The 16,023-nt window shown below is 45.6% G+C and overlaps 2 protein-coding genes across 2 annotated transcripts in view; one reads left to right on the top strand and one right to left on the bottom strand.

The window, feature by feature from the left end:
• Positions 1-3,530: 3,530 nt before the first annotated feature.
• LOC139273408 (zinc finger protein 271-like) lies at positions 3,531-5,082 on the bottom strand. Its single transcript, XM_070890290.1, has one exon. It carries the CDS (start codon positions 4,457-4,459, stop codon positions 3,743-3,745), a length of 717 nt encoding a protein of 238 aa, XP_070746391.1. The 5' UTR covers positions 4,460-5,082; the 3' UTR covers positions 3,531-3,742.
• A 143-nt stretch (positions 5,083-5,225) lies between these two features.
• Positions 5,226-16,023, top strand: part of LOC139274065 (zinc finger protein 271-like) — a 97,339-nt gene continuing 86,541 nt past the window's right edge. The window contains exon 1 of the mRNA XM_070891116.1: positions 5,226-5,299. The gene's annotated coding sequence lies outside the window, so the exon portion shown is untranslated. The remainder of the gene's footprint in view (positions 5,300-16,023) is intronic.

Genomic DNA, 16,023 nt, shown 5'->3' with positions numbered 1-16,023 from the left:
TATGTACTCCATACACTTATTCCTTGGGTTGAGTTGCCTGTGCTGCATGATCGCTGCCGGATCAATCATCATCTGCCACGTGGTGTGTCGCAGCAAGTTTGTACATTTGCTGGAGGTGCCCCATTGTTGCGCAGCCTTTGCACACGTAGTGCTTGAACCGACATTGATGGGCCCGATGATTACCCCCGCAGCGCCAACACGGTGCTAATGGATTCACATTCACCCCCGATGGCAGACTCTGAGTCATCACGGGTGTTGCAGCCGCAGACGTATAGGCCCTGCCATATGCAGTTCAGCCTGCTGGCAACATCATTTTATGCACTTGTCGGTGAGCTTCGATGTTGAGAAGATATCTGTTTGGTGTTATCGTCCATGGCCATGCATGCCTGGGCGATCGCGAAGGCCCTGCTCAGGTCTAGGGTTTTGGCAGCCAGCAGCTTTCAAAGAATGACCTCCTGGCTGGTGTCCAGCATGAAAAAGTCCCACAGCATTTCCCCCAACGCAGCTCCAAAATCGCAAGGTCCCGCGAGGCATCTCAGGTCGGCAACATAATCCACCACGTCCTGGCCCCCGGAGCGATGGTGCGTGTAAAAACGATACCTGGTCATGAGGATACTCTCCTTCGACTTGAGGTGGTCCCGAACTAGAGTGCACAACTCTGTATATTCCTCTCCGTTGGTTTTGTCGGTGCGAGCAGATTCTTGATGAGGCCGTATATTTTAGGCCCACAGCTGGTGAGGAGAACCGCCCTGCACTTCACCGCATTAGTGTCTCCTTCCAGCTCGTTGGCCATGAAGTACTGGTCGAGATGCTCGACGAGGGTTTTCCAATCATCACCCTCTACGAATCTCTCTAATATTCCAACGGCAGCCATGGTTGCGTGAAGGTTCGTATTCTGTTATTTGTCGGCAATTGTTGTGTAGAAGAACTCCACGAGAGTGAGTACTGTGAGCTAAACTTAGTGTGACCTTAGTCATCTTTATTACAACTCCAGCGTGCCTAAACAACATGGCAGCCAACCTTTTATACTGGCCCTGCTCATGTGTGCAGGTGACCATTAGGACTCCAACAGTCGCGCCCTCTGGTGGCAAGTATTACATAGTTACATACATAACACCGGTGAGAAGATGGTGGTGAGCCACCTCCTTGAACAACTGCAGTCCGTTTAGTGAATATATTCCCATAGTGCTGTTAGATAGGGAGTTACAGGATTTTTAACCAGCGACCATGAAGGAACAGTGATCTATTTCCCAGTCAGAATGGTGTGAAACTTGGAGATGATGGTGTTCCCATGTGCCTGCTGCCCTTGTCCTTCTAGGTGCTGGAAGCCTTGGGTAATTTCTGCATCTTGTAGATGGTACACACTGCAGCCACGGTGCACTGGTGGAATATTACCAAATAGAAAAGACTGGTCTGTTAAAACATATAAACAGCAACCAACAACAATCCCAGTTTATAACTGATACGCTCATAATAAAGGATGAAACTGAGTACTTTGTACAGTGACCTTAGCTCCAGATTCCAGAGTGCAGGTACCTCATGGGTGGCCTGCTTATATACCGTGCTCCCAAGGGATGCTGGGATCCCTTGGGACTCCAACAGGTAGGCCCTCTGGTGGTAGTGTAATACAGGTTACAAGGGGTTAAATACATAACATCACTCCCCCCGTGAAGTCAACAGTACACTTATTTACAAGGTGAGATGATTTGGGGCTTTTCGCTCCCTTGTCGATTATCTCGGTACGAATGCGGATGTGGGTGAGTTGGTTGGTTCTTCTCACTGGGCTGCTGGGCAGTGGGGCTGCTGGAGATGGTGAGTTCGGCTTCGTGGTCAACCATGATGTCAGTTGCCGTGTGTGTGTGTGTGTGTTGGAGGGTCAAAGTTGGTGGTGTCTTCTTTGGGTTGTTCGTAGCTGTTGGTGAACCGCAAGTTGATTTGGTCCAAATGTTTTCTGCTTGTTAAGCCATTGTCAATTTGACCTGAAACACCCTACTCCCCTCTTTGGCTATGACCGTGCTAGCGAGCCATTTGGGACCATGTCCATAATTGAGTACAAACACAGGATCATTGATCTCAATATCGCGTGACAAATTTGCGCGGTCATGGTACACACTTTGTTGATGCTGTCTGCCCACGACGTGATCATGGAGATCAGGGTGGACAAGAGAGAGTCTTGTTTTGAGTGCCCTTTTCATGAGCAGCTCGGCTGGGGGATCTCTGGTGAGAGAGTAGAGTCTGGTATGGTAGCTGAGCAGCACTCGGGATAGTCGGGTCTGCAGGGAGCCTTCTGACACGCGTTTCAGGCTTTGCTTGATGGTCTGAATTGCCTGGCCGTTGGATGCGGGCTTGAACAGGGCAGATGTGACTTGCTTGATCCCATTGCGTGTCATGACTTCCTTGAATTCAGCACTGGTGAAACATGGCCCATTGTCGCTGACTAGGACATCAGGCAGGCCGTGCATAGCAAACATGGGTTCGTAGGCTTTGAATAGTGGCCATGGACGTGCTTGCAGATGTTATTGCACATTCAATCCATTTTGAGTAAGCGTCCATGACAACCAAAAACATTTTGCCTAGAAATGGGCCCGCATATTTCACGTGGATTCCAGACCATAGTTTGGAGGGCCACGACCACAAACTTAACGGTGCCTCTCTGGGTGCATTGCTCAGCTGAGAGCAAGTGTTGCACTGGCGCACACATGACTCTAAATTTGAGTTGATGCCGGACCACCACACATGGGATCTGGCTATGGTTTTCATCATTACAATGCCTGGGTGGGTGCTGTGCAGTTCACAAATGAACGTATCTCTGCCTTTCTTTGGCAAGACCACGCGATTGCCCCACACTTGCCCATCTCTCTCTGTGTGTCACTGTGTTTGGATTGTGTTAGACAACTCCTAATATCTCGCCGACATCCATTATAATTTTTGAAATGTTAGATTGTACTTGAAAAAAGTTGAGTTTGAATCTGACTTCTGAATTTGGGAGCTGTTAAATGATTTTTGTTTTACACATAACTCTATGGTGATGTGATCAGTCAAAGCAAATCAAAAGATGCTGCTATTTACTTAACACAACTAAATAATTCTACAAGGATGCTATCACAGTCTTCCTCATTATTAACCACCCAATTTTGTGCCATCTGCAAATTTTGAAATTGTACCTCTGGTTCTCAAGTCCAAATCAATTATGTAAATGGTGAACAGTGATTCCAGCAGCGATCCCTGTGGAACACCACTTCCCACCACCCGCCCATCTAAGTAAATATCTTTAACTCATCCCGTTACTTTGACTGGACATGTCTCCATTCCCGTGCCAACAGGATTGCTGTACCAGACAGGAGGGGCAACACTTAAGGGTCTCTGATTCCCATTCGCCTTCTTTCTGGTGGATGATGGAGGTGCCACTGTGTGTAATGTGCATGTCAGTAAGAATTGTCTGCAAAGGATTAATCAGCACTTTCTCATTGGAGATGTTAATCAATGGAACCTTTTAGACATGGAATTATAGATTTTGTACCAAAGATCAATTTTGGATTGAAGTAAAAGGTCATAATTTTATTGTAAAATAATTCAGGGACTCACATCAGAAATTATGGGGAAAGACCAGACAGTGGTTCTTAAAGGAACACAGCAGCCCGACAAGTCAAACAGCTATTTATCCAGAATATTAAACTCCAACCCAGTTATAAGGTTATTAATATCAGCAAAAACAAAACCCAACTGTCATAATGAAGATGGTTCAGTCTTGGATGTGACTAAGAGCAGAATCCAACCCCTGCAGACACAGGTGAACTCGCTGGTGTGTCAACAGGTTATATAATCGATTAAATCCCTTTTCACACACTGAGCAGATGAATGGCCTCTCCCCAGTGTGAATTCGATGGTGGGCCAGCAGGTTCGATGATCGATTAAATCCCTTTTCACACACGGAGCAGGTGAATGGCCTCTCCCCAGTGTGAATTCGATGGTGTTTGAGAAGGTCGGATGTACGAGTGAATCCCTTTCCACACACGGAGCAGGTGAATGGCCTCTCCCCAGTGTGAACTCGATGGTGTGTCAGAAGGTCGGATGAATGAGTGAATCCCTTTCCACACACGGAGCAGGTGAATGGCCTCTCCCCGGTGTGAACTTGGTGGTGTGTCAGCAGGTGGGATGACCGAGTGAATCCCTTCCCACACACAGTGCAGGTGAATGGTCTCTCCCCAGTGTGAACTCGCTGGTGTAGAAAGAGGTTGGATGACTGCTTGAACCTCTTCTCACAGTGAGTGCAGCTGAATGGTCTCTCGTCAGTGTGAACTCGCTGATGTGTCTGGAGAATGGACGAGTGAGTGAATCCCTTCCCACACACGGAGCAGATGAATGGCCTCTCCCCGGTGTGACTGCGTTGATGATTTATCAGCTCAGATGAATAATTAAATGCCTTTGTACAGTCCCTACATTCCCACGGTTTCTCCATGGTGCGGGTGTCCTTGTGTCTCCCCAGGTTGGACGATCAGTTGAAGCCTCGTCCACACACAGAACACGTGTACGGTTTCTCCCCGCTGTGAATGGTGCGATATTTTTTCAGGCTGTGTAACTGGTTAAAGCTCTTTCCACAGTCAGTGCACTGGAACACTCTCACTCGGGTGTGTGTGTGTCTCGGTGCTTTTCCAGTCACACTAATGTTTGAAATCTTTTTCCACAAACAGAACAGACAAACATTTGTCCTTCCACATTGAAAGGCCGATGATATTGGGTCCCTGATGAATGGAGTGAGTGTGTCAGACCTGGATGTGATGTGGGGTGTGAGTTTGCGGCCTGTAAATGCTGCCCCCCTTCTCTCACAGCCTGGAACAGCAGTTTACAAAAGCCCTGACTGTGAGTCCAGGATAGAAATTCACAACATTCTCTCCTCCTGGTTCCTGGCCCAGGGAAAGGCCGCGCATGCGCCCTGCTGCCCCCTCAGCCTCCCAATATGGTGGCCGTCCCCGGGCCTGTCACCGGGAGAAAGCCCCGCAGCTGCCCCCGCCGCTCGGGGAAAGGCCGGAGCCGTAGGTTCTTGTTCGGGGCCTGGGCCCCCATCGTCCGCGCATGCTCAGCTCACGCTGCCCGGGTGATTAACGGCAACTCCCAACCAATAGGAAGAGCGGGGGCGGGACTGGAGGACCGAGCGGGCGGTGGGTCCTCCAACCAATCAGAGTGTGCGAGGGGCGGGGCTTTCAGCCCCCAGTGGGCGGGGCTGAGCCCGAGTCTCCCTCACTGAGCATGCGCGGGCGGTGAAGACGGAGCTGGGTTGGACAGATGTTTCCAGAAGGCGGTAGGAGATTGTAGGCGCTGCGGGGAGATATGGACCCGGGGGTGGGCTGGGAATCTTCATAAACATCCGGTGTAGGCCTCAGGCGTAGAATCAGAGCCCGCAAGTCCCCTGTTTACCCCGCGGTGACAGGCCCGGGTCAGCGGGGTCACTGGCCGCCATCTTCCACAGGCGGGGTCACGGCGCATGCACGGCCCTCTTGGCCAGGAACAATGAGTGGGCGGGGCTTCAGGGTTCCAGTCACGTCACAGGCAGACCCTCGGAGTGAGGGAGACTTGGTCCACTCAGTGTGTTCTCAGGTGACTGAACAGTCCAATCTGGGAATTACAGTCTCTGTCACAGGTGGGACAGACAGTGGTTGGAGGAAAGGGTGGGTGGGGAGTTTGGTTTGCCGCACGCTCCTTCTGCATGCTCTCGGCGACGAGACTCGAGGTGCTCAGCGTCCTCCCAGATGCATAGAAACATAGAAAATAGGTGCAGGAGTAGGCCATTTGTCCCTTCGAGCCTGCATCACCATTCAATATGATCATGGGTGATCATTCACCTCAGTACCCCTTTCCTGCTTTCTCTCCATACCCCTTGATTCCTTTAGCAGTCGGGGCCATATCTAACTCCCTCTTGAATATATCCAATGAACTGGCATCAACAACTCTCTGCAGTAGAGAATTCCACAGGTTAATAACTCTCTGAGTGAAGAAGTTTCTCCTCATCTCACTCCTCATCTTACCCCTTATCCTTAGACTGTGTCCCCTGGTTCTGGACTTCCCCAACATTGGGAACATTCTTCCTGCATCTAACCTGTCCAGTCCCATCAGAATTTTACCTGTTCCTAGGCCTATTCTACACAATCTCTAATCATAAGACAGCCCTCTTCAGAATTACTTCAATGCCAGTGCATGGAGTCTAGGGAATTATGGCAGATGAGATGAGGGCACTAATGGACACGTGTGGGTACGATATTGTAGTGAGACATGGCTAAAAGAACTGCAGGAATGGCAGCTCAACATTCCTGGTTATAGCGTTTTAAGACGAGATAGAGAGGGGGATAAAAAAGGAGGTGGGGGGGGGGGGCGGGTCGCAGTATTGATTAAAGTAACAATTACAGCTGTGAGGAGGGATGATATGTTAGAGAGGTCATCAAATGAGGCCATGTGGGATGAACTGAAGAACAAAAAATGGGCAATCACACTGCTGGGGTTGTACTATAGACCCCCAAACAGTCAGAGGGAGATAGAAGAGCAAATGTGTAGGCACATTTCTGCTAAGCGAAAAAACAATAGGGCAGTAATACTAGGGGATTTCAGCGACCCTAATATAAATGGGATAGAAGTAGTGTGAAAGGTATAGAGGGAGCAGAATTCTTAAAATGCATTCAGGAGAACTTTTTTAGGCAGGACGTAGCAAACCCAACAAGAGAGAGGGCGGTTCTGGACTTAGTTTTGGGGAATGAAATTTGGGCAGGTGGAAGGGATATCAGTGGGAGAACATCTTGGTGCTGGTGATCATAATTTAGTTAGATTTAGGGTAGTTATAGAAAGGACTAAGATAGACCAGTAATAAAGGTTCTCAATTGGGGAAAAGTTAATTTTGGGAAAAGCTGAGATGTGATTTAGCCAAAGTGGACTGGAAACAGGAACTTGAAGGTAAATCAGTGTCAGAGCAGTGAGAGGTATTCAAGGAGGGAGATAGTGAGGGTTCATATGTTCCCTTAAGAAAAAGGGTGGGACTAATAAATCTAGAGCCCCTTGGGTGTCAACATAAGAACATCAGAAATAGGAGCAGGAGCAGGCCATACAGCCTCTCGAACCTGCTCCACCATTCAATAAGATCATCGACCTCAACACCACTTTCTCCATATCCCTTGATTCCCCTAGAGACCAAAAATCTATATATCTGAGCCATGAATATACTCAGAGACTCAGCATCCACAGCCCTCGGGAGCAGGGAATTCCAAAGATTCACAACTCTCTGAGTGAAGAAATTCCTCCTCATCTCTGCCTTAAATGGCCTTTCCCTAATCCTGAGACTGTGCCCCCTAGTTCCATCCAGGGGAATCAACCTCTCAGCATCTATGCTATCAATCCCCTTCAGAATCTTGTCTGTTTCAATGAGATCACTTCTCATTCTTCTAAACTCCAGAGAGTATAGGCCCATTCTACACAATCTCTAATCATAAGACAGCCCTCTCATCCCAGGAATCATGAGCCTTTGTTACACCGCCTCCAAGGCAAGTATATCGTTCCTTAGATAAGGAAACCAAAACTGTGCACAGTGCTCTAGGTGTGGATTCACCAAGGCCCTGTACATTTGTAGCAAGACTTCCTTACTCTTATACTCCACCCCCTTGCAATAAAGGACAACGTACTATTTGCCTTCTTTATTGCTTGCTGTACCTGCATACTAGCTTTCAGTGTTTCTTGCATGAGGACACCCAAATCTCTCTGAACACCAACATTTAAAAGTTTCTCACCATTTAAAAGATATTATGGTTTTCTATTCTTCCTACCAAAGTGAATAACCTCACATTTCCCTGCATTATACTCCATCTGCCACCTTACTGCCCACTCACATCGTCTATCTATATATCTAGGTCATTAATATAGATTGTAAATAGCTGAGGCTCCAGCACTGATCTTTGTGGCACCCCACTAGTTACAGCCTGCCAACCTGCAAAGGACCTGTTTATCCCTACTCTCTGCTTTCTGTCCGTTAACTAATCGTCTATCCATGCTAATACATTACCTCCAATACCATGAGCCCTCATCTTGTGCAATAACCTTTTATGTGGCACCTTATCGAATGCCTTTTAGAAATCCAAATATACTACATTCACTGATTCCCCTTTATCTGCCCTGCTAGTTACGTCCTCAAAAAACTCTAATAAATTTGTCAAACACGATTTCCCTTTCATAAAACCATGTTGACTCTGCCTAATCATATTATGATTTTCTAAATGCCCTGATACCACTTCCTTAACAATGGGTTCCAGTATTTTCCAGACGACTGCTATTAGGCTAACTGGCCTGTGGTTCCCTGTTTTCTCTCTCCCTCATTTCTTGAATAGCAGTGTTACATTTCCAATCCACTGGGACCGTTCTAGAATCTAGGGAATTTTGGAAGATCAAAACCAATGCCTCGACTATCTCTGCAGCCATCTCTTTTAGAACCCGAGGATGTAGGCCGTCCGGTCCAGTGATTTGTCAGCTTTTAGTCTCATTCCTCACCCTCATTAGACCCTCGGTTCCCCACCATTGTAGGTATGTTTTGTACGTCTTCTACTGATACAAAATATTTGTTTAATGTTTATGTCATTTCCTTATTCCCCATAATAATTCAATAATAATGTGGGACTTTCGTCAACACATGGACTGCAGCATTTCACGAAGATGGCTCACCACCATCTTCTCGAGGGCAATTAGGGGTGGGCAATAAATGCTGGCCTTGGCAGTGACACCCACATCCCATGAACAAATAATAAAAAATAAAAATTCTCCTGTCTCCGCCTCTAAGAGACCAACGTTTATTTTTTCTATTCCACTTTTGTATACTTGTCGAAGCTCTTACAATCTGTTTTTATATTTCTGGCTCGTGTTTTCTTGCATTCTATTTTTTCCCTTTTTATCAATTTTTTGGTCATCCTTTGCTGGTTTCTGGAACTCGCAATACTCAGGCTTATCACTATTCTTTGCAACATTATAAACAACTTCTTTCAAACCAATGTTATCTTTAACTTCTTTAATTAGCCACAGATGGATCACTTTTCCCGTGGACCTTTGTTTCTCAATGGAATGTATTTTTGTTGAGAATTATATCTTTAAATGCTAGCCACTGCTTATCGACTGCTGTACCTTTTAATCTATTTTTCCAATCTACCTTAGCCAACTCGCCCTTCAAACCTGTGTAATTGACTGTATTTAAGTTTAAGATCCGAGTTTCAGAGTTGGGTAAGTCACTCTCAAATATAAAGAGCATACAGGGTAGGATAAAGAAATCAAGACAACCTTATGACAGATACCAAGCGCACAATACTGCAGAACCCCGAGAGGAGTATAGAAAGTGCAGGGGTGAAATTAAAAAGGAAATTGGGAAAGCAAAGAGAGGGCAAGGAAAACCCAAAGATGTTTTATAAATACATTAAGAGCAAGAGGATAACAAAAGGGCCTGTTAGGGACCATAAAGCAAATCTGTGTGGAGGAGGAGGGCTTGGTATGGTTCATAATGAATACTTTGTGTCTGTTTTCACAAAAGAGAGGAACGATGCAAGCATTGCAATCGGGGACGATGAGTGTGAAATATTAGATGAAATAACCATAGTGAGAGAGGAAGTATTAAGGGGTTTAGCAGCTTTGAAAGTAGATAAATCCCGAGACCTGGATGAAATGTATTCTGTTCAGAGAAGCAAGAGAGGAAATAGCAGAGGCTCTGATCATCATTTCCAATCCTCTCTGGCTGCAGGTGTGGTGCTAGAGGACACGAGGACTGTTAATGTGGTACCGTTGATTAAAAAGGGATAATTACAGGACAGTCAGCCTAACCTCGGTGGTGGGAAATTTATTGGAAAAATTCTGAATGACAGGATAAATCCTCATTTAGAAAGTCATGGATTAATCGAAGAAAGTTAGCATGGATTTGTTAAGGGAAGGTAGTGTCTGACTAAATTGATTGAATTTTTTGAGGAGATAATGAGGAGGGTCGATGAGGGTAGTGTGTTTGATGTAGTCCATATGGATTTTAGCAAGGCTTTTGATAAGGTCCTATTGGAAGACTGGTCACGAAAGTTAAAGCCCATGGGATCCAGGACAAAGTGACAAGTTGGATCCAAAATTGGCTCAGAGACAGGAAGCAAAGTGTAATGGTCGATGGGTGTTTTTGTGACTGGGAGGATGTTTCCAGTGGGGTTCTATAGGGCTCAGTACTTAGTCCCTTTCTTTTTGTGGTATATAATCAATAATTTGGACTTGAATGTAGGGGTTTTGATTAAGAAGTTTGCAGGTGATATGAAAATTGGCCGTGTGGTTGATAATGAAGAAGAAAGCTGTAGACTGCAGGAAGATATCAATGGACTGGTCAGGTGGGCACAACAGTGGCAAATGGAATTCAATCTGCAGAAATGTGAGGTAATGCATTTGTGACAGGCTAACTAGACAAGTGAATACACAATAAATGGTAGAATACTGAGAAGTGTAGAGGAAGAGAGGGACCTTGGAGTGCATGTCCAAAGATCCCTGAAGGTACCAGGACGGGTAGATAAGGTGGTTAGAAGGCATATGGAATACTTGTCTTTATTAACCGAGGCATAGAATATAAAAGCAGGGAAGTTATGCTTGAATGATATAAAACACTAGTTAGGCCACAGTTAGAATACTGCGTGTGGTTATGGTCACCACATTATAGGAAAGATGTGCAATCGAGTTGGTAGAGGAGATTTACGAGGATGCAATGTGAGGTTATCCACTTTGGTGGTAAAAACAGAGAGACAGACTATTATCTGAATGGTGACAGATTAGGAAAAGGGGAGGTGCAAAGAGACCTGGGTGTCATGGTACATCAGTCATTGAAGGTTGGCATGCAGGTGCAGCAGGCGGTTAAGAAAGCAAATGGCATGTTGGCCTTCATAGCAAGGGGATTTGAGTTCAGGGGCAGGGAGGTGTTGCTACAGTTGTACAGGGCATTGGTGAGGCCACACCTGGAGTATTGTGTACAGTTTTGGTCTCCTAACCTGAGGAAGGACATTCTTGCTATTGAGGGAGTGCAGCGAAGGTTCACCAGACTGATTCCCGGGATGGCGGGACTGACCTATCAAGAAAGACTGGATCAACTGGGCTTGTATTCACTGGAGTTCAGAAGAATGAGAGGGAACCTCATAGAAACATTTAAAATTCTGACGGGGTTAGACAGGTTAGATGCAGGAAGAATGTTCCCAATGTTGGGGAAGTCCAGAACCAGAGTTCACAGTCTAAGGATAAGGGGTAAGCCATTTAGGACCGAGATGCGGAGGAACTTCTTCACCCAGAGAGTGGTGAACCTGTGGAATTCTCTACCACAGAAAGTTGTTGAGGCCAATTCACTAAATATATTCAAAAAGGAGTTAGATGAGGTCCTTACTACTAGGGGGATCAAGGGATATGGCGAGAAAGCAGGAATGGGGTACTGAAGTTGAATGTTCAGCCATGAACTCATTGAATGGCGGTGCAGGCTAGAAGGGCCGAATGGCCTACTCCTGCACCTATTTTCTATGTTTCTATGTTTCTATGCTGCCTCAACTGGAGAATTTTAACTGAGGAAAGATTGGATAGGCTGGGGTTTTCTTTGGAATAGAGGAGGCTGAGGGGAGCCCTAATTGAGGTATATAGAATTAAGAAGGGCCTCGATAGAGAGGATAGGAAGGACCTATTTCCCTTAGCAGAGTGGTCAATAACCAGGGGGCATAGATTTAAAGTAATTAGAAGGTTCAGATGGGATTTGAGGAGACAATTTTTCACATAGTGGGGGTCTGGAACTCACTGCCTGAAAGTGTGGTGGCGACAGAAACACTTATCGCATACCTCAACGTACTTCGATGTGCACTTAAAGTGTTGTAACCTATAAGGTTACGGACCAAGAGCTGGAAAGTGGGATTAGGTGGACTTGTTGGCCGAATGGCCTTCTTCTGTGCTGTAAATTTCTGTAATTCTATGATCCTGTACTTGCAGTGGTGACTTTTGTAAATTATGAGGACAGGTTGCACAGACTCGGCTTGTATTCCCTTGAATATAGAAGATTAATGATTGATCTAATTAAGATGTTTAAGATGATTTAAAGGAAAAACTATTTCCTCTGGTGAGGGAGTCCACCACAAGGTCGTTCAGGGGTGATGTCAGGAAGCACTTCCTCACACAAATGCTGAGAGGCTGTTTCTCTTGGCTCGAGAGTCTAGAACTCTGGGTCATAGGGGCCAATATTCCACATTGTCTTTTTTTGGCGCTATTAGAGATTAACAGCTGAATTTTTAAGCCAGAGTCACAGCAAGAAAACCCCAAAGTTTCACCATTTTTCTGTTTGAATTTGGCGCTGTACAGAAAGACCTTGGCTTCTGTGGGTGGGGCTAATTGATAGTGCCAAAAAACTGAGGCCCCGTTCTGCGCATGCCCAAGCATTTAGGTTTCCAGGGTAACGTGTAATTGTACAGCTTTACACTGCAGCTAACCCATGCTGATTTTTCCCGTGCCGACTTGCTGAGATTTCCAGCATTTTCTGCCCCTCTTCCTGGCCGAATGGCCCCCCGCTGCCGCCCCTATCCCTGGCCGAATGGCCCCCCCCCCCCCCACTGTCGCCCCTATCCCTATCCCTGGCCGAAAAGCCCCCCCTCCCCCCCCCAAGCTGTAGCCCCTCTCCCCGGCTTAGTTTACCCTCCCCCTGCTTCTTTGGAAGCGGAGCCCCGAGCTCGTGTGTCCGGCCGAGGGAGCGATCCTGCCGGCCAGCACTCCGGCCCTGTGTGCCTCGAGCCCAGTGAGCAGTGGTTCGTTGGTGGAACTCGCAATTTACTGCAATAAAAAAAGTTTCTCACTTCCCTCCGCACAAACAAACATTTTTAATCAGTTTGGATATAATATAAGTCTTGTTCCCTCCCTCCAAAACCTAAAACTCGGCTCCAATAAAGAAGATGGTGTCTGTAATGCCGATTTCTATCAGACTCCGATTTGGTACGGTAAGGTTTTTCAAAGCGGTCCCCGGCACCGTTTTTGGGAAAAATCCTTATTGGTGAAATGTGCAAAAAAGTCAAAAGTGATGTCATAAAAACGTTAACTTAAAAAGTTGTCCGTTATCTGTTAAGGATGGCATTATACCTGTGGCAAAACTTGCAAACTTAAGTTAGCTCCAAAAAACAGTGATACCTCCCAAAATTTGGCACTAAATGGTGGCGAATTTTGGGCCCATAGTCTCAGGATAAGGGGTTGGCCATTTAGGACTGAGATGAGGAGATACTTCTGCACTCAGGGTTGTGAATCTTTGAAATTCTCTACCTGCGGAGAGTTAGATTCTGCTTATTGATGCTGTGAATCATGTGCAAGACCAAACTGTCAGAACATAAGAATTAGGAGCAGGAGTAGGAAAAACGGCCCCTCGAGCCTGCATTACCATTCAATAAAATCAGGGCTGATCATCGCCCTCAACTCTACTTTCCCGCCCGATTTCCATATCCCCTGATTCTCCTCGGGTCCAGAAATCTATCTCGTCCTTGAATATACTCAGTGTTTCAGAATCTACAACCCTCTGTGGCAGAGAATTCCCTCTCAGTGAAGAAATTCTTCCTCATTGCTGCCTTAATTATCCTGAGACTATACCCCTAGTTCTAGACTCTGCAGCTCGAGGAAACAACCTATCGGCATCTACCCCGTCAAACCCCCTTAGAATCTTGTGTGTTTCAATGAGATCACCTTTCATTCTTCGAAACCTCACAGCGTATCGGCCCATTCTACACAATCTCTTGTCATAAGACAACCTTCTCATCCCAGGAATCAATCGAGTGAACCTTTGTTGCACCGCTTCTAAGGCATGTATGTCCTTTCTCAGATAAGGAGACCAAGACTAGACACAGTACTCCAGGTGTGGTCTCACTAAAGCCCCTGTACAATTGTTGCAAGACTTCATACTCTTGTACTCCAATCCCTTTACAATAATGACCAACATGCTATTTGCATTCCTAATTTCTTGCTGCACATGCATGCTAACTTTCTGTGTTTCCTGTGCGAGGACACCTAAATGCCTCTGAACAGCAACATTTAATAGTTTCTCTCCACAAAAAATATTCTGTTTTGCTAGATTTCCTACCAGAGTGAATAAACTCCCATTTCCCCACATTATACTCTATCTGCCACCTTATTACCTACTCAAGCTGTCTGTATCCCTTTGCAGGCTCTTTATGTCCTCCTCACAGCCTACTTTTCCACTTAGCTGTGTATCGTCAGCAAACTTGGATACATTACACCCAGTCACTGCATCTAGGTCATTAATATCGATTGTAAATAGCTGAGGCCCCAGCACTAATCCTTGTGGCACCCCATTGTTACAGCCTGCCAACCTGCAAAGGACCCGTTTATCCCTACCTACTGTTTTCTGTCCGTTAACTAATCCTTATTCCATACTAATACATTATCTCCAATCCTGTGAGCCCTTAGTTTGCATGGCAACCTTTTATATGGCACCTTATCAAATGCCTTTTGTAATTCCAAACATACTAAATACACTGATTCCTTTTGCTGCTCTGTTTTTACATATTTGTAGAAGCTCATATTATCTGTTTTTCTATTTCTTCCTTGTTTACTCCTCCTTTATCAATTTTTGGTCATCCTTTGCTGGTTTCTAAAGCTCTCCCAATCCTTAAGCTCACTACTATTCTTCGCAACATTATAAGCTGCTTCTTTTGATATACTATCCTTAACTTTTTTAGTTAGCCACAGATAGATCACTTTTCCCATGGATTTTTTAATTTCTCAATAGAAAGTATATTCATTGAGAATTTTGGAACATTTCTTTAAATGTTTGCCACTGTTCTTTCTGGCAGTTGGGGTTTGTTTCTGCTGATAATGACCCCATAGAACTAGGCTTTTATTTAGTATTTTGGATATCTGTCAAATAAATCAGCTTTATTTAAAATAACGTGTCAAGGCATTGATTTCCAAGATAATGGGACACTAATTGATGTCTTGTTTCCAACTGCTCCATTTTTGGGCCCTTTCTCCTTACTCAGACCTTTGGTTACTCTTATGGACAACTCCCAGCTCCCCTTATCTTCCAGTGTGCCTCTCCTAGCCTTGGTATCCAGGAAAGGTAGAATCATGGAAAGATTACAGCTAAGAAGGGGGCCATTCAGCCGGCTCTCTGCAAGAGTACTTCAGCTAGTCCCACACCCCCGCCCTCTCCCTGTAGCCTTGCAAATTTGTTTCCTTCAGGTTCTTATCCAATTCCCTTTTGAAAGCCACGATTGAATCTGCCTCCACCAGCAGTGAATTCCAGATCCTAACTACTCGCTGCGTAAAAAAGTTTTTTCTCGTGTTGCCTTTGGTTCTTTTGCCAAGCACCTTGAATCTGTGTCCTCTGGTTCTCGACCTCTCTGCTAATGGGAACAGTATCTCTCTATCTACTCTGTCCAGACCCTTCATGATTTTAAACACCTCTATCAAATCTCCTCTTAATCTTCTCTGCTCTAAGGAGAACAACCGCAGCTTCTCCAGTCAATCCACGTAACTGAAGTCTCTCATCCTTGGAACCTGTAAATCTTTTCTGCACCTTCTCTGGGGATGTTTAAATTTCCCTGTTCTTTAACCCATCCAGCATTCGGACACATGGAACAGACAACTCGAGACAAAAGATTTCTGGAATAATGTTTCTTTACTTAAAATCAGCAAGAGGTTAAAAATAACTTGCACAAAAATATTTATTACAGATAAGCACACACAGGCTACAGTAACCCGTACCTATCAGCCACACACGGGCTACAACCTATACTAGAAACTCGAGCGATTATAAGCAAACACATATGCACTAACACCAGCGAGTGGTCAGTCCGGTGGTGACTAGCAGGACTTCTTTAACTGGCAACTGACCAAGTTCGTGTCCCAAACTGTGAATAATGGCCAGCAGTTGTTTTTCTCTCTTCCCTTATCTGCTTTGTCAGTTAGTCAGTGAGCCTCAAGGCCAGTTAAACTTGTATCTGAAGATGTTCATTGTCCTGTAACGGCTCAAGA

The sequence above is a fragment of the Pristiophorus japonicus genome, chromosome 9 (assembly GCF_044704955.1).
Source record: "Pristiophorus japonicus isolate sPriJap1 chromosome 9, sPriJap1.hap1, whole genome shotgun sequence".
Classification (NCBI taxonomy): domain Eukaryota; kingdom Metazoa; phylum Chordata; class Chondrichthyes; family Pristiophoridae; genus Pristiophorus; species Pristiophorus japonicus.
Note: the sequence above shows the minus strand (reverse complement) of the source record. Positions and strands in the feature narration are given on the sequence as shown.